This window comes from Dromaius novaehollandiae, chromosome Z (assembly GCF_036370855.1).
Source record: "Dromaius novaehollandiae isolate bDroNov1 chromosome Z, bDroNov1.hap1, whole genome shotgun sequence".
Taxonomy (NCBI): Eukaryota; Metazoa; Chordata; class Aves; order Casuariiformes; family Dromaiidae; genus Dromaius; species Dromaius novaehollandiae.
The window spans coordinates 71,237,045-71,255,836 of record NC_088132.1 but is presented as its reverse complement, the minus strand read 5'-3'; the positions used below and the strand labels follow the sequence as shown (position 1 = coordinate 71,255,836).

The 18,792-nt window shown below is 35.7% G+C and overlaps 1 protein-coding gene across 1 annotated transcript in view; it reads left to right on the top strand.

Moving 5' to 3' along the window:
* Positions 1-18,792, top strand: part of LOC135324712 (sperm flagellar protein 2-like) — a 57,491-nt gene that overhangs the window by 4,080 nt on the left and 34,619 nt on the right. The window contains 8 exon segments of the mRNA XM_064501544.1: positions 566-818; positions 2,115-2,285; positions 3,712-3,852; positions 4,926-5,008; positions 5,941-6,154; positions 11,581-11,769; positions 12,956-13,143; positions 15,337-15,505. Of these exon segments, the coding sequence (XP_064357614.1) occupies positions 566-818; positions 2,115-2,285; positions 3,712-3,852; positions 4,926-5,008; positions 5,941-6,154; positions 11,581-11,769; positions 12,956-13,143; positions 15,337-15,505 (1,408 nt within the window).

Here is an 18,792-nt window from a genome sequence, read left to right as displayed (position 1 = left end):
TCAAGTGAAGCATTAATTTGCATTGAATGTTTCAATTTTGAATCATAGCCTGCTTTCTTGTCAACATCTACTCTAACTGGTGACTCCATTTCTTTTTATTGGGGAAGAAATGTGACAAGGTTTTGCAAGGGTTAGTAAACTAAATAGCCTTTTCTTAATTTCCTATATTTTGCCTCATTAGAGCTCAAATGGGTTGATTCAGAAACTTCAGTCTAATTCTTCTATTTTTTGTGGATGGTATACTCCTAGCTGTAATTGGAGGTTACCTTTTGCTATCAGATGCACTTTTTGTATGTATGTATCAAAATATATTATATATAACCCAATGTGGCCTCTCTTTTTTTTTCCCCAAAGTTATGCTTAGTAGACAAACTAGTTGCGTGTACTACAGTATGCAACCTAAGCCAAAGGGTATATCACATCACTTTAAAAACGTCTTTCCCCCCAGTACCACTTGTCTTGGTATGAAATGAATGTCACAACCATGCTTATTGCAGAAAATCAGGCTTGAATGTAAGTTTATGTTCTGCTTTTTGTTTGTTTGTTTGTTTGTTTAATTATATAGGGTTGCAAATGCAAAACTTAACAATTTTTCTCGCCTGGAGCCAACACTTCAACTCCTTGGTGTACAATTTAATGAGAATGTGGCCCAAGATATCATGACAGGACAGCACGGGGCTGCAACAAAGCTTTTATATCAATTGTATATTGCTTTAGAAAAAAAGAGAAAGGCAAAGCTCACTGGAGTAGCCATGGAAGCAATGAGACCTGCAGCAGCTGCAAAGCTCAAGTCTATTGAAAGTGTTTTATATCGAGAGGTAATGAAGTGTGTCTATTTTATATAAATATATGTATAGAAAGAAAGGTAGCATACCTGTGTATACCTCTTAAGCAGTTTGCATGCTTGCCCTCTGCACATTTTCTCATCTTTTGTTCTAAACACAATACTTACATGGAAAAGATGCAGTCTTTTACTATATTTTGGAGATAGACACAGGTTACATGTCCTATCTGTGAGTCACGAGGATAATGAGTGTCTATGTTTTGTGTTCTTTTGCTTTGGCTCATTCTGTGTTACCTACTCTGTAAGCTTCCTGCAGCTTTACAATATGTGTAGCAACAAAGGCTAGTAGTTGCTCAGCAGCTGCTGTCTTACTCCTTTGATCAGTACAGATTGCGGACTGCGTTACAGTCTAGGTAACAAGCTAGAATTAGGTAAGTTTCCTGTAGAGGAAATAGATTACTCTGTGTTGAGCTTTGTGCCCCAGTGGTTTGATTCTCCCAGCAGTTTGATTCCTTCTGTTACACATCTCTCCATATCTTTATGCTATGCTGCAGCCTGTAATGTAGGCATATAAAGCAAAGAGGGAAAAAATAAAGACTATTTATATAGCGGATTCTGTTAAGAAGATTCTTCTTGTCTTCAGTGATAATGTTCAGCATGTACAGATCATAATTTGTTGTCAAGATGAGCATTCTTTACAAAGCTATACATCATGAATCAAACTCAGCTGGGTGAAGTTTCTCATTTTTCTGGCACATATCCTGGCATATAGTCTACAAATGGAAAGTTTACTCACACGTGCGATAGCAGCACCAATCAGTCAAAACATCCTTTTACGTACGTATGGATGGCTCAGAGCAACTGGAGCAACTGAGACTAACTCCTGTCAGTAGGTATATTTGGAATGCCATTTGAATCATGGAATACCTGAATTTGGAAGAGACCTCTGGAGGTCGTTAGTCTGGCCACCCTCATCAAAGCAGGGTAAACAGGGGAGATTGTTCAGGACCTTGTCCAGTCTAGTTTTGAATATTTCTATGGATGGAGACTGCAGCCGCTTTCAGCAGACTGTTTATTCACCCTCACAGTAAAAATGGTTCTCTTATGTTTAAGTTAAGTTTGTTAAGTTAAGTTTGACGTTGTTTAACTTAAATTCTACATGTTGGTTTTGATAGAACTGGTCCTTTTTTCTGAAAATTATTCCACCATATTTAGATGTTATTCCATTAACACAGGAAAACAGTTCCAAATGTCCGTTACAAGATGATCATATTTAAATGTATGTTTCTTACTGTTTCTGACTCTCGATTGTCTTGAAATTTAATTTTAGCGTCTGAAAAATTTAATGCCACGTCAAACTGATTTGCAGCTGCAGCAGGTTTCAGAGCATTTTGAAATGAAATCTAAGGCAATAGAAAATAAAATAGCTCGTATGCATATTGCAGAACAACAGAAAGTTCAAAAGCTGCAAGAGGAACAAAGAGCCCAAGACACTGAAAAGGTGACTATTTACTTTCTATGAAGAGACTTCTGAAGAAGTATGTTCTGAAGTTCAATTACCTAATAACCTATATAGAGCCAGTGTGAGTGCTTGTTAACTCTGTGCTACCCAATCACATGTTTATAGGAAAACAAAAAAAAGAATACTGTTGGCAAGTATTAAGGTATATACTGTACATAAGACACTCTAAAACAATATTTAAAAATCACATCCTTAACTTTAAATTAAGAATGTTTTCATATTGTCATGCATGAAAACTCTTGATAGATTTGAAAGTGCACAAAGCGTACTTTCATAACTGTGTGTGGTTTAGTGCTCTTGTAAAAGAGGTTTGTGACATTCTTTATTTGTGAAGAAAAGATGAAGCATTGTTCAGACTGAAGAAAAAGACAAAGGGAAGGGTACCTACAGTGATACAGCCTCAGTACATCTTGTAGCTCTATGTAGTTGTTCTGTTAAAGTTAAAAAGAGGAACTAATTTCTCAGGATAAGGTACACACCGCCAAAATACAGCCTGTTTTTTATATACATGAGCTGGCTGCCTAGCCAAAGGGTGTTGAATGATGAAAATGAAGTTGATCAATTTGGGTGACAGTTTTGGATGGCTAGTTAAGGGGAAGGATTTCTTGTCTAAAGAATCTTGCTGTTGTTACTAAGCTCTTCTTATGGCCACTGTAAGAGCAAGAATAAAAAAATGTACCATCACATGTCTAGAGAAGAAAATATAAGCAACATCTGAAACATTTTCTACATAAATATTATCTAAATTCTATTTGACAGAATTTGTATTTATTTATTTTTTAGTTTTCTTTGACTCTTTGTAGAAAAGCCTTTTTTTTCTACTCAACTCCAGCCTTTAGCTACATATATATCTAGTGCAGTATCACTTAACAGTGCCATTCAGATGTCTACCACTTCTTGATCATCTCAGACTCAATGTTCAGCAGCAGTATTGCCTAATGCTATGCCTGTTCCTCAGTTTCTGTGTTGACTTATGACCTGAAACAGCTACCAGGCTAGAGCTAGCATTTAATACAACCCCTTAAATGCATACTAGGCATAGAGCACAAACTGTTTTTCTTCACAGATCAGCTTCTATTGCACTGCACTATTTGTTAATGCAGAAATAGCCTATATAGATGTACCATTTTTTGATATTGGTACTCGAAAAATATGTCTTCATCCTCAAATGTTGAGAAGATGTAGTAGCATATTGCAGAGCTGTCAAATTACTCAGAACATAGAATAATAATTTAATTTAAGATATATTTTACAACCCTTGATGTACAATTCCTTGATGTAAAAATACTAATTTATATGTACAGTGGCTGAAAATATTCTTAAGACAAGGTAAATTGGTAGTGTATTAGAGTAATATTATTTTGTTTCAACTCAAGTATCTGAACACATGATGTTAAATATGCAGCATCGCATAGGAAGAAGGAGACAAAATGAAATAATGGCCAGGATTCAAGCAGCCATTATACAGATTCCAAAGCCACCACCAACCCATACCATAAAAGCTATTGAAGCCAAAAAATTATTAAAGAAGAAAAAAGAAGCTGAGGTAACTATCACCTGTATTCTTTTAATGTTAATTGTGTGAACTTGGAAAACATATGTGCTGGGAGCATTTACAGCTACAAGTATTGAGCATGCACCAACCAGAAATTGCTGATACAACCGTTGAAATTATGTAGTGGACTCAAGCAGTCAAAATTGGGCAAAATATCAATAATCTGCAGTGTGATTCTGCTTTTGTTACATACAGAAAATTTGCTTTGATATAAAAGAAAGGTCTTACTAAATAAATAACATAGGATCATATACCAATTTAATTGCTGATAATATTTTAGCTTCTAGTCTACTGACTAGAATACATCAGGAATTAAAGCATTAATTTTCCCTTGTCATCTGTGAATGATGAACTTTTGCACAATAGTGTATGAGCTCTTCTGCAACATACTTTAAAAAGGTCTGCTATATCAAAAATGTTAGTAAGATTTGAAATTGGTCATTGTCCCAGACCAAATCAAGAGATGGTGGCAATGTAGCAATCCAAAAAATATATTCTATATTATACAGTGCAGAGGAATACTTGGGGAATAGTCTCGTAGATTTTGGATCATGTTGTCGTTAAAGCTCCGGATATTACCAGTTTTTAACACTGTACAATCCAATCAGATTCATTCTACATAGAGTGTAGAATGGTAATTGCTTGACTAATTATCATAGTAATTATCAAGCTACTAAATCTGAAACAGAACATAGCCTAGACTATTTTATTTCAGAACCCCTCAATGATAGGAATTATATAAACCACCGGAGACCTACATAAAATGAAAATCATCCTGCAGAATGGACCTCTGCAAAAAGTTAGGATTTTCTGTCTGGTGAATATAATTATAGCTAGGAAAAGGGGGAAATGCAAGGAAATAGAAGTTAAGAGAAGAAAATAATCTTGCCTATTGCCCTGGTATATAATATATATTTTGATATGTTTTCAATGCAACCTTTTCTGTTGTGCTAACATGGCATAAAAATCTTTACCTAATACTTACTCTGTGACTAGGTAGTTGAACCTATTTATGGTGTTTTGTAGAGAGAAAAGAAACATTAAATTTTGTGTTATTTCTTCAGGACGCATACAAGGAAATCAAAAAGTTTGAGAAGTCTATGACAGAAAATACCACGGCAGCACTCAGGATCCAAGTCACTGATAGGTAATATTTGGATATTAGATTGTTAAGCTTAGACAGGATCCTATTCCAGGTGCCCACTATATATGTACTATATGTACTACCTGGAGAAAATGTGATAGCTTGCTTAGCTTGGACTGTGATTCTCCTTTGAGTAATCACTCAATGTCAGTCTGTATGCTCACTTGCACTGCAAGTATTCCAGCTCCAGCAGTGTTGCAGTGTTTATATCTTATCTGTAACTGTAGCAAGGGTGGCTAAACCTTCTTGCTTTGCTTTTTTGCCATACATGCTGCAGTAAAGGACTCAAAACACATCTCTTCTTCCCAGTTCATTTCAGACATTGAATTTGTAAGGTCAGTTAGACCTGTAGGGGGAGGAGAGTGGTTATGGATGTGTATACAGGGTAACAGTTTCAAAGGACAGAGAAAAGCAACCTGTCTTTCTCCTTTGAGTAATGTTGTCTTTATGTTGATTCATTTGTGGATACTTAGAAGTAATAGCCATTCTGCCCCCTTTAGTGATATGTATACCATACTTGGGAGACATCGCACTCATAGCGTACTCCTATGGATACTTCTGCATGAAAAAAACCTCTGATTAATAACTTTGCAAAAGTGTGTTCAGAGAGGATGGGCATTTTGAAGAGTAACACATCTTTCTTTGATATTCTGCAAGCCATCCTAATTTTCTGCTTCTGCAGAGTTTGGTTTCTATGATATTAAATATTGGCAACTGAACTGATTGACAATTGGCTCCAGTCCTCAGGACTAAGTGGTGATTATGGGGCATAAGGGCATCAGGAACATAGCCACAGCACTCACAAAGAGTGCTGGCCAATATAATTCCACTGTGTCAGACTTGCACATCACTAAATCTGTATGAAAACACTTCTAAGAACTATCATTTCTATAAAGTAAGTGAGTGTTCTTTTGCTATTTAATCTTTTTGGTCAGTGATATAGATAAATCATTGGAAACGCAGAAGTTGCTTACAACAACCCTAGAAACTACAGCACAGACTACTGAACTGTTAAATATTTATTCAGATGATGAATATATAAGGAAAATTCAAAAACGTTTGGAGGAAGATACATTTGCTAGAGAGCAACGAGAAAAGAGACGACGGAAAATGCTTATGGAACAGTTAATAGCACATGAGGCACAAGAGGTGAGAAAATATATGCTGACATATGAAAAACCGATGCACAATTAGTAATCTAAACGTTTGCTTACAAAGATAAAAAAAACACGATTTTTGAAGGGTTGAATAAAATTTGGAGGGGGAAAAGGAAAGTATATACACTTTATCTCTGAAAATCGCTTTTATGCTGGGCATTGTTCCTTGAAAAATATGGAAGGTTGTCCATTATTTCTCGCCACCTTAATGTCAGACTTCATCCTTATAAATAAAAAAGGTTCAGTTGAAGGCAGCAGAGCTAAGATGTTTAAAATCAGCTGAAGACCTGCCTCCTAAATTTTCCCAAAATTTTTTAAAAAATTAACTTTAAACTATTGAAATGTATACTTGGTCTGAAGAAGATACTACTTAAAAATTATGAAATGTGGTACTTAGCAATTGAAAACTTTACTCCATTTGCAAATGAGTAATGTAAAGTGTTAGAGCTGGACAAGATGAACTCTGAAATGGTTTGTGCAGGGTTGCATGAAGAAGCAAAATACTTATTTTGCAGATTAGAGCTTTGGTTGTTGATGTATTATGGGATAGAAGATGTGTCTTGGGAGGATGGTGGTGGTGTGTCCAAAATGGATTTTGCAGATTATTCCATTTCAATTCTGTCCTGTATTGTAAAGCACAAGGCTTTTGAGATTCCTTCTGAGACACTCCTTATTCACAAGCAGCTCTTAGATTAGTGACTTCACGCATCTTTCTCTGTAGTGATAATGTCATCAAACAGAACCTTACTTTGGTTCTGTGATTCCTCAATATCTTTTACCTTAGTATGACATTGTGGGTCATTAGCTTGGATCAGGTACATTGAACCCAGTATAGCTGATACTGTCTCCCCTGCTGTCCCCTGGCACTTAAAATGTGTTGCATCTCTAAACTGAAAAGTATGAAATTGAAATTATGTAATATATTCTTAAAGCATTAGCATGTGTTGTTCAGAGAGGTTTTTGAAGTTGTTAAGAACAAATTATATTTGTTGGGGTAGGGCAAATGGGATTAGCATTTCTCCCAGACCTATATTGTGTGAAAAAGTAAGAACAGCTATAGTGGCTCAGACCAAGACTCTGCCTATCCAGGTATTCTGTCTCAAAGCCCTCACTCAAGGAGATTTTGGATAATTTGCCTGTTGATATGCACAGGCCATGAAGAAGTTTGACTACCCAGCTGTGTGAAATCAGTGCAGTCCCAGCATTTGCTCTTTCCCTGCCATCAGCTGTTGCAGCCCCAGCAGCCTGGACTGGTGGTTGAGAGAGCCATGGCTATCAGCTTGTGGCCATGTGGCATCAGCAGCCCTCATGGGTGCACCCCTAAGCCAGCCAGTGCTGTCCAGGAGGCGGGCAGCTAGTCTGCCTGCGGTCACGGTATGGACCTTGCCAGTTTGAGATGAAGGAGATACTGGTATGTGCTACCAGTCAGACTGGCTCCGCTGAGGCTCCAGAGAAAAGCAAATATAACAATAGTGTCTCTTGCTTCCCGTAAAAACATTCAGCATTGATATAGGGAAAATAAAAGTCACAAACTGCAGGGACTGGAAGAAAAGACAAGTGATCAGTTGACTGGAACAGTAGCCTAACTAGATCAGAGAATCTGTTTAGTGCTAATTTGCTTCTACATTAGCAGGGGAGGACGTGACTGCTTGGAATTCTGTGAGAGTTTAGAAGTTGCTCGACTTAGAGAAGCATGAAATAAGTGAAGATACTTTCTTTTTTCAAAACAGATTAAAAATATACAAAGTAATTGAAAATTAGTTTCTCCCTCCATTGAACCAAAAAAGATTTGTTAGATAAAATAGTGGCTTTCTTGTTAGTCATTAGGGCCAAACTTCTACCTACGCTGTATACAACTTAAACACAGGCCTTGGGATCATCTACACAGTCAGTTCAGATGGACTTTATCCCTTCAGAGTGCTTTTATGTGTCTCATGTCCACACACATATATCTCTAACCTGCACTAGAAGAATCTTGTTCTAATTTATGAGATTTGGCACACTACAGATTGTAGTACAAGTCAGGGCCTGAGAGCAGAAATGCTTTAAAATAACATGCCACTCCCTTCTCTGGAGCACAGGGTGATGCCTGTCAGATTTTCACAGGCAGTAGTTGGAAGTGTTTGACAGTAACACAGTTTCATCCCAACTGAATCTTTGATCTGCACCCCCTTGACAAAAAGGTATTTAAAAATAACAAGTACTTAGAAGAAATAGTTATTTTTAAATACTCGTTTTAAATTTTATCTCTTTGAATTTTAGAAGTCATAAGGAAGTTACTGTCAGCAATATACTGTGAAGATAGATAAGGGAGGGGAAATTAATTGTTGTTACTAGATTATTGTCTGCCACCCAGATAGATTTATATATGCTAAACTAAAAGTTTTGGTCATACATCTTATGACTATACAACAGGACAGAATTATTTCATTCATATTGAAATTAAACAAGGAAATAGAAATCTATAAATACATACGAGGTAGTAAAACATGTATGTACAACATGAAATATAAATGTGGCAATAATGTTTGGCCACTGGAGGCCACTGTTGTCTCAAATGGGTAAACTGAAGAAAGTGTGTATTATGCTTTCTCAATACTAATTTTTTTAAATGATTACTAAGAGGTCTCCTTTATGATGTTTATGATTTCTTCAGCCACTGCACAATCCTTTGTGAAGGAGAAGTTAACATAATGTGATACATCAAAAAATGATGCTATCATTTTTATCATGTCTCCTAGTAGGCCTAGAAGGTTCAAAATTTATCAGCCTAAGGAAGGTTCAGTACTTTGACCATTCCTGTTTGTATGAAAGGTTGCTATCAATGCCTTCTCCTCCATCCAATAGGCACCCATTTTTAAATGAGGAATTTGGTGTTCTGAATCCTAATTTATGTATTGTGCAGTTCTGAGTTAGTTGTCTATTCAGATATTCTTGTTCCTCAAAAATTTCCTGTTGGCTCTTTTTAAGCCTCCTCAGCACGTCAAAATATTTAATTACCTAGAGTAATATCCAGATTCCTTCCCAGTCCATCAAAGTAAATATCTCCTTTGAGTACTCTGAATTGCTCTACAGGAGCATCTTCCTATCTCCTTTATAAAGAGTGTGTTCACCTAAATGCAGTGCTTTCAATTCTCACTGGGCTAACTACTTTATGCCATGCAGTTGATGGTTTAAGTATGACAGATGACCAGTCTGTTAGGGGGGCTCTTTCAATCCTCTTTAAATTAGAATTTAAAGATCCATCTTCTTCTGGTGGTGAACTGCTTGTTATACTAATCCCTGAATGGAGATAAACAAGCGAAACTGAGGAAAACAATGAAGGCTATTTACTTGTAACAGGAAGCAAAGTCTGTGCATCTTCTATTCTTCTTTGAAATCTTGATGAAATACTAAGTCCAAAAAGGCAGCAGTAGATAGAACTGAGGCAGCTAGGGGCATCATGTCTCCTTTTATTGCCTTGACTTCATGAATGTAAAGGACAAATGGATAGATTAACTCTTCAGTAGGCACTGCTATTAGAAAATTTTATCACCTGAAGTATACCAAATGAATGGCATATGGCAGGAATATCAAAATATATAGTAGCTCCTAGATTCTACACATTCCTAGCACAGCACCATATCTTGGGATTACTCCATCACATGTAGCCGATTAGATAAATGAACAACTGCATCCAGAATCTTAGAGCTGGAGGGAGGCACAGAGCAAGCACATGGCTTTCAGCAAGGCCCCACATTCCAGAGAGCTCTGTGGAACGGTGTAGGTTCCTCAGCTGCCGTTTTGCACTGTCACGAGATACAGTGCCAGGAAAGAGGAGTGCAAAGCACAGAGGCTCACATTTTGGCTAAAAAAAAAAAATAAAAATGTTGAGGGATGTTTATACCACTTAGTCTTTTCAGGTGACCAGTATTTATTTGGAACGTACTTTATTCTCAGCAGTTGTAAAGGCAAAAGAACTTAAAAATATGGAAAGAGTTTTGTTTGAGAGATACTGACTTTTCTCCTTAACATCAGTATTAAAGATATAAATTTATTAGAAAGCTGTCATTCATATTATGGCAATTAAAATAGCCATTTTTTTGCTTTGTGTCAGAAGGCTGTTACACATGTCTTGGTTGTGTTATTTGGCACTGGCACACAATTAGAACTCTTTGTAGGGTTAATTGTTTCTTTCACAATAATAAGTAATAAAGTTTGAGTTTTCACGTAGAGGTAAATTTACTTAATGTGTTCTGCCCTCTCTCAGTTATAGATAGATAATGAAAAATGAACCAGATTAAAAGATAGTATGAAGAAGTGATACTTTGTTTGGTTTTGTTTTTTTCTTTCATTTCACTAATACTAACAATGCTTTACCTTTGTCCTCTATTCTTAGGAGAATGAATTTCAACTCTTCAAAATAGTTCCCAATTTAGGTCTTTTAATTTAAATTTTACATTTCATAGCAGTTTTGCCACATCTGGAATGAATGTCCAGGGAAGCAGAAGTTTCCTTTAACATTCTGCTGTAGGAGTGACGTTTGGCAACAGGGCTTCAATGGCAAGCTAATGCTTTTACTTAGAAATCAGAAGTAGTTCTGGACCACAAAAGTAATGGGAGAAACTTTAGTATTAAACTTTAAAGTTTAGATTAGATATCCAAGAACAGACGAAAAAAATAAGGAACGTATGAAAGAGGTATAGTAATGAGGAGATACTATTATGTTTTGTCAAAGTACTTTGAAAAGTAACAGTCCACAGCCTTCAAAGTGTCCATCCACACTGGCCACACTTCAAGCAGATGGTTAAGGATGACTTTCATATCAGATATGGGGTTCTGTACATTATGCTATTTCCCAGTGAAAACACTGAAATGGAAAGCCAGAAATCTTGTATTTTCCTCTGTTCTGAATGCTCCCCAATACTCCCAGTCTCCTGAATGGAGGAGAAAATTACCTGAATCCCAAGAAAGAAGGAAAAAAAATCAAATCTGTAGAAGAACAGACTGAACAAGGATCACAGTACAGCTGAGTGTAGCAGAGTACAGCTGAGAATGGGGATTGGCAGAAAGCAGGGATAGGTAAGGGAAAATATGACTGGTTATTGATTTGAGGAGGGGTATATCTTTACATTCAGATGCAATTATTTGAAATATGCTACAGTTTCTCTGCACACAGGATTTATCCAAGTTAAAATCAAGTTAATCTGAACAAATGTATTTTTACTGAGGATGTCAATTAGGACATACAATTTATAGTTCTTGTATAGTTTATAGAAATGACACTCTTCATATATGGAAATGAGGTTCCAGATTTATAGGTCAAGTATGCAAGTAAATGCTGTTCTCCATGCATATTTCTCATATGAGACAGTGATTAGTTTTCTATGAAATAGTTTATCAGCTGTATTTAATAATAATAATTTTTTTATTCTTTAGGAGGCTTACCGGGAGGAGCAACTTATTTACAGACTAATGAGACAATCTCAGCAGGAGCGGAGGATTGCTGTTCGACTCATGCATGTTCGACATGAAAAAGAGGTGTTACGGCAGAACCGAATTTTCAGAGAAAAACAATATGAAGAAAGACGACTGAAAGAGTTCCAGGAAGCTCTTGATAGAGAAGCGGTAAAACATTATTCACTCCCTGACTTGTTGTAGGACTGTTGCAGTACCTACCTGTTACAAAATGCTCTGTGGGATTTATATTGTCAATTGTTAAAAATTAGTTTTTTTCTAGGGACAGAGTGATCTAACAATGAACATATTGCTTTTAACTGTAAGGTTCAGAGTTACAGCTAAGTTAGTAAATGATGAAACTGAGCAGCTTAAAATCTAATTTTAATATTTTCTTCAAAACTAATTTAACTTTCTATGGAAACATTTCTTTATGCCGAGGTTATAAGGCACATTCCTGCTGAGGGAAAATGACAGAAGACAATGACAGAATACCATGTCTTAAGAATCATGTCTTTCATTTCCTTTAGATGTAACCTCTTAACATCCATTCTTGACAAATGACAGGAGTTTTACTCCTGAGTGCTCATTTCTACCTTGAAGCTACTGAGGCTGATTAATAAATTAAAAGAATTCATAATCCTCTGGCAAACTGCCAAGTTTTGTACCTACAACAGGCTGTACCACTACAGTAGCAGTCTTACTTTGCTCCTGCCAAATAAAATTAACAGTTCCAAATCCCTCAACCCAGCTGGAGTCTTACGTAATCAGCAGGTACAGCTATTGATTACAACATCTCTTCTAAGTATGCTTTCTGGCCGAAAGGAGCATAGCATCACTGGAACAACGGATAACTACCTACCATGCCCAGAAGTCTTTCTCAAAGATCAGATGGCATCAATAATCTTAAATTATTTGCAGATCAGAATCTGAGAAGTTAAATTGTTTGTCACATATTCTAAATGAGGATTCTGTCACAAATGTCAGTAGAGCCAAGGCTTTACCCAGTGCATCTGTATAATTGTTTATCAGGAATAGTAAACAGGATCATTTCATGTTTCCCTGTCCCCCAACCACTGAATACGTTCTTAATGTTTGTCATGAAAGAAGTAATATATTACTCTGTTATTTCATTATATTATAGCAGTTAGAAAACAAACTGGAACTTATAGAATGAATAGAAATTTTTAGATTTCTGTGCGTGCTAATCTGCTGGTTATCTAACTCTAGCAAAATAAAATGTATAACTTTACATTTCTTGGCTTAAATGAGCAAGTTCTTTTTCTTATCCAGGATTGTGCATTTCTGCACTTTCATTTTCTTTGCAATCTCAAGTTTATTCTTTAAAAAATTCTAGGCTCTTGCAAAACAAGAAAAGATTGATTACGAGGAGGAAATTATCAAAGAAAGAGAACGTCATGAGAAAATTGCTGCTGAAAGAGCTCAGACTCGTTATAAAAAACATTATTCTATATGTTGGGAAGTGATCAATCAAATTACTGATTTGTCAACAAAAGTGGGAGAATATCGAATACTGACCAACAAGTAAGTATGGTAGATGTTGGGCAAAACTAAGAGGCAAATGGAAAGAAACAATTTTGAAAAACCTGAAAGATAAAATGTTGATGTGAAAAATATTTCATTAGTTATTGAAATGTTTTTGATTCTTACTTCTACCTCATCCTTCATTTGCCTTTTTCATCTCCTTTTTCTCCTTATCTGTCATAAAACTTTTTGAGAAATCATTGTAATAAGTAAATATGCAGTTGTTATACCAACCATGTTTTTTGCATATATTTGCACATGTATCTCTTTTTATTGGTATCCCCTCTCCTGCAAATTTTGAACCTAATTTTAACGCAATATGAGGAATAGATACCAATTTCATACATGCACAGTTTCTACAAGTTTTGTTCATATACGTGGTCAGGCAGTCTCTCTTTTAATGCCTCCAATAAAGGAAAAGTATGCATGTGATTTCAGTGCTTACAAGATATCAAAGAATTCACATGGCAAAGAACCTTCACATAGACTACTGTCAGTGGAAGAGATTCATTTTTCAGACTGTTTTAAGCACCAGTAACACCTCATGTGGATTCTCAGATATCTCACAGGAAAATTTCAATTACTTTGTGCGGAAAAATCATGATACTGCTTTCCTGTGAGGATTCACTGATATGTAATACGGGGTGAACCAATGTTACTGCCTTAGCATAATTTCTTGAAAACTCAGCTAACCTGAACCCTTAGGAAACCGAGATTCACTGGTTTTACCACTTGTGGATCTACTGACTTCCTTTTCTATGAAGAAATTCCTTAGTTTATAAGTTAAAAACTGAGTGATGCTCATCTCATTCTAGGCTGCTCCACTAGCTGAATGTTTCTGCTGTTTAATATAAGCAGCCTGAAAGATATTCCTAAGATATATTAACATGCCGGGGTTGTCCTAAGGGTAGCAACTCTGCCTAAAATCCCCAGAGTACAACATGCTGTGATTCCCTCCTCTGACAGACCTCATTGCATTAGAGTTTCTGAGATGGTCCGAAAAAGGCAGCAGCCGCCTTCGTGTGCCTGTGCTGCAGGAGTGTTTCCACAACCACAAAGTGGGGCTTTTGGGTCTCTGTTGCTGCTGTTCTTTCATAAAGTATTCAGTGATTAGACTATGGGGTAAGCCTTACAGCATTAGCGTGTATGTCAAAAGCTTCATTACCTTTTAGTGTAATTGTATGTTAAAAGAGTAAATCTTTAAATTATATAAATTTTGACCCAGTAGATACTTGACAAAATAGTCAGCCTAGATACAGTTTAGTGATGATTTCCTTGTCTGACACAGTCATGATTCCAGTGTAAGCTAGTGTCATATTTGCTTGCACTGAGCACTGCACAATATATACAGATGTTTGAAATACCTTTGAAAAATGCATATCAAGATTGTATCAGCATTCACTGCTACAGCAGGTATGTTTTGTCAGTGTTTCCATGCGTTTCATTGTGTGGGATGCATACAATATGTATTTCTTTTTTTAAAAACAGCACATGTAGAGCTGATTTAAAGCATAACACTCAACTATCTACAGTCATTACTTGAAGAAAGAAAACTCGAATTGATGTAACTTTAAAAAACAGTAGAACTCTTTTCCTTTTTGAACATTTGTCAAATTTAAGCTGCTTGTATTATTTATCTTGTTTATTTAGCAGCCATAGAATTCTAATATGTGACGTGTCAGTGTCCTGTTGGCCTTTAGCAATAAAAAATAATTTAGTTACTATATGTAGTTTATCTTGTTGTTTCATATGAATGCTTTTTCTTTCTAAAAGGAAAAAAAAGAGCTGAACTACTCATAATCATGAATTAATATTAGCTTTTAGGAAAAAACTACAGATTTTTGATGAGGGAGGCTTTTCCCCCAAAAGAGAATATTTTGGAGCAGGGCAACTTAACTATAGCAAAACTGTTACTGCACAGCTGTGCCAGCCAGATGCTATATGATGACAGATTTGTGAAGATACTGAAGCTTACAAGTGTCTACTACTACCGTATAAGTAATCAAGCACAGTGACTATTACAGTTTTCCCCCTAAAAAGCTATAATCATTATGGGAAGCATGATAAACTATATTTAGTTTATCACATGCTTATTTCATGACTGTTACTGTTGTAAATTTGGGCCCAGTATTCTCAGATGGCTAGCTCATTTAATTTTGTGTTGAAACTCATTGTTTTTTTTTTCTTCTGCAGCAAAATTCCATTCAAACTGATGTGTGATTGGAAAGAATTTTTTTTTAATGGAAAACCAATATATGAACAAGCTTCAATTCAACCTATGCCACATGAACCAAGCCCAGAACAACTTGTAGAGCTGGATAAAATGAATCTGTTAGATGAGAAGGATTATGGTGAATACAAGGTACATCAGATTGACATGACATAATGGAAGAAAATACATCTTGGTTTTTCATAGTCGTAAACATTTTGTTGTGATGTTACAATACGTTTTGTTCTTTTAATAGTTTATGATATCTGAATTTGACATACATTTTCATATCTGTACATGACATATGTACTATATGAAATACCTATGGTTATATTTTATGTTAGTAGCATTGCAGAGCCTGCACATTTTTGAAACATGATTTTAATTTTGTGCTTGTATGTAAGATTGATTATATTTCTCTCCTGAGTTCATAGGACTAGCACGTAAATTGCAATGCAATTATTTTTAGGTAATTATAATTTTAAAGTGTAGTTAATGCCATCACATTTGTAAGTATAACGGGAATTAGCCAGTCAAGGAAAGTAAAAACAAATACCGTATGTTACAAACCTGATAGTCATCTTAATTTCAGCAGTTCTGAATTAAAGCTTTCTAACAGAATCTGTAGGTTTGGATTATCCATTCATTTTAAGATGGTAGCTCTTGTAAAAGTTATTAAAAATGTCTGATATTTTTGTTAACCTTCTGTTAGAATCCAAGTAACTATTTTCAGGGTGCCTTAATAGTTCTCTGCAACTTTACTTTATGATATGTAATTTTACAAGTGAAAATTGGAGGATGAATGTTGCCTTGTTACAGTTAAAAATATTCTATATTTTCCAAATTACAGCTTTACTGATGCTTTTCTTTGAAAAAATGCCCACTATGTTTTCAGTCTTTTGGATAATCTGTTTAAATATACTATGGCAAAATCATTGCAAATAACCTGTCTGTCTTTGACTTGTTTGGGAAATGATGACCACAATATATGTGCTTTTACCCACATCCTGAACCAATTGGTACATTTTCTTTTGCAGTGAGTATGAACTTTTGTTAGGAGTTTCTGTGGTGAATGTCTGACAGCTCAATTGACTTTGGTTTCAGTCTTAACATTTGTTTTTCTGATTAAAGTTATTTACAAGATCCTTATTCAGACCATATCAACTCATGTGATTGATAAACTTCAAGATCACTCGCCAGGTGAACAAAAGCAAATATGCAAGACAGGCAGAGAGGAAACAGTCACTGAGGAGCACTAATGAAAAAATCAAGTTTTCCAGTAATGTTGTTGTTTATAATATAAAGTCCGCGTAGTCTTCTCCAGATGTAAAAGGGCACTAAAGGTGGCAAACATTTAACTTGTGATACCTTTAAAGCCTTTCTTCCATTACCAGTCTGTTTCAAATGCACAGTCACATAACTAATGTTTTTCCAGATGTTGTTAGTTTTATCCCTTTCTTAATCAGGATTCATCAAAAGCTGAAATAATATGATGTGCAAAACTGTTGACACCAATTTACACCTATGTCACCTGAAAAGCTAAAGGAACAGTTAATACTTTTAAAGTGTTGCTTCTAGATAAAGTGTACTGGCTGGGCATTCTGGTAAAGTTCATGCCGGTGTTCTTAACACCGGAAAATAAAGTTCAGAACAGGCAATTTGGCATCTCTCAAGAACACTAAGCTTACATGATGAATACTGACTAAAGGAAACATATCTAATAAAACACAAGAACAAAATAAAGTGCTATCAGTCTATTGCACATTCCACATTAGACTGAACTTGGAAATTTCTGGAAACCGCCACATCGTCAGTTGTGCCTAGTCACTTAATAAATTAATGAAATCACCCAAAGCAAACATAGCAGTAGGCAGTGCACAAAATAGCAAGTAATTTCCAGTTGCGGTTCAGAGTGTTAACCAGGAGATGTATAACTCTGGCCTGGATATCTGAAAACTTGTTTCTGACAGATGAGGTAAGTCAAGAGAGATACAGTCTAGCAAACTTCCGATATAAAAGGCCAGAAATTTGAAAGGTGAGTACTTGGAATAGAGAACCCATTCCATTTGTAATTCACTTTTCCTGCCTTTCTAATAAAATTCAAAACAGCTGGTCTATCTCTTCTCGTATGTTTAAGGAAGGAGGTTCAGACAGGACAAAGATTTGATTTTTTTTAAATGCATCTTTGCCATTACATATTAAGAAGTACTTCTCTGAGATATATTAGAGAGGGGATATTGTGCAACTCAAACAGATTTTTTAATGTTTATATTGATTAAAGATAGGTAACATTTTCATTTATGGTGATCATAAGTTACATGGTGTTACTCTGTCTAACGCACATATATTCAGAGTAAAGACTGATCACATTCTGTTAATGGAATGTATGCTATGGCAATATATCTTTTATAATAATCAGGTCAGAAAAAAATTGTCTATTCTACCTGGAACATGAATTTAAAATACTGTCTTTCAGTAGTACTTAGAAAGGGATTGGATGCTGATGATGATGGCAATGAAATATCTGATTTATTGAAATTAATTGAAATATCTAATTTATTGAAAGGGAAAGGGAGGTCATTTAATTCAGCCTCTTTGTTCAATGTCTTTGCTCAAAGCAGAGCCAACTTTGGAGTTAGATCAAGTTGCTCAGAGCCTTGTCTAGTCGCTTTTGAATATCTCCAAGGATGGAGATTTCACAGCCTCTCAAGGCAACCTGTTCTTATGCTTAAGCACCCTTGTTGTCCACGTTTTTTTCCCTCAAATCTAGTTGGAGTTTCCTTGGCTGAAACATTTGACCTTTGGCTCTCATCCCTTTTTTGTGCACCTCCAAATGGAGTGATAAGCCAGAGCCTAACTGGGGATATTAGTAGCCCACATATCTTCCAAACAGCTGTTTACTAGCCTGCCATCAAATAATGAATAAAACAAAACTAGTGTTATTCTGACTTACAAAAATGTCCTCTTTTAGCTTCTTGCCGAATCAACTGCACATATACTTTATCAGTACTTCACCACTATTATGAGATACAATATCGGTAACATGTAGATTACAGTGGCAAAAACACAATTTTCTGTTTCATTATTCTGACTACATCTTTCTATTCTCATCTTTCACCTAATGCAATTGTCAGTAGGAGTAGCTTTACTAGCAAAACCTCATTAGGTTATATTCTGGTAACTCATACCACTGACCAATTTGTGTAGGTGTACATGAGGTTTCCAGTCAGTATTTCTCTCCCTTGAAACTTCTTGTAATTATGTATTCTTTGTTTATTAGATGCATATTGAGCAGATATAGTTATTTGAAATCTTTGTGCACAAAACTTTCAGAAATTTATATGTGATACTGGGAATTAATATTTTCCAGTTCTTAGAATACTGAATGTTGGGATAGTGGGCTTCTGTTCAAAAAATCTGCTACTGGTTTGTTCTGTGGT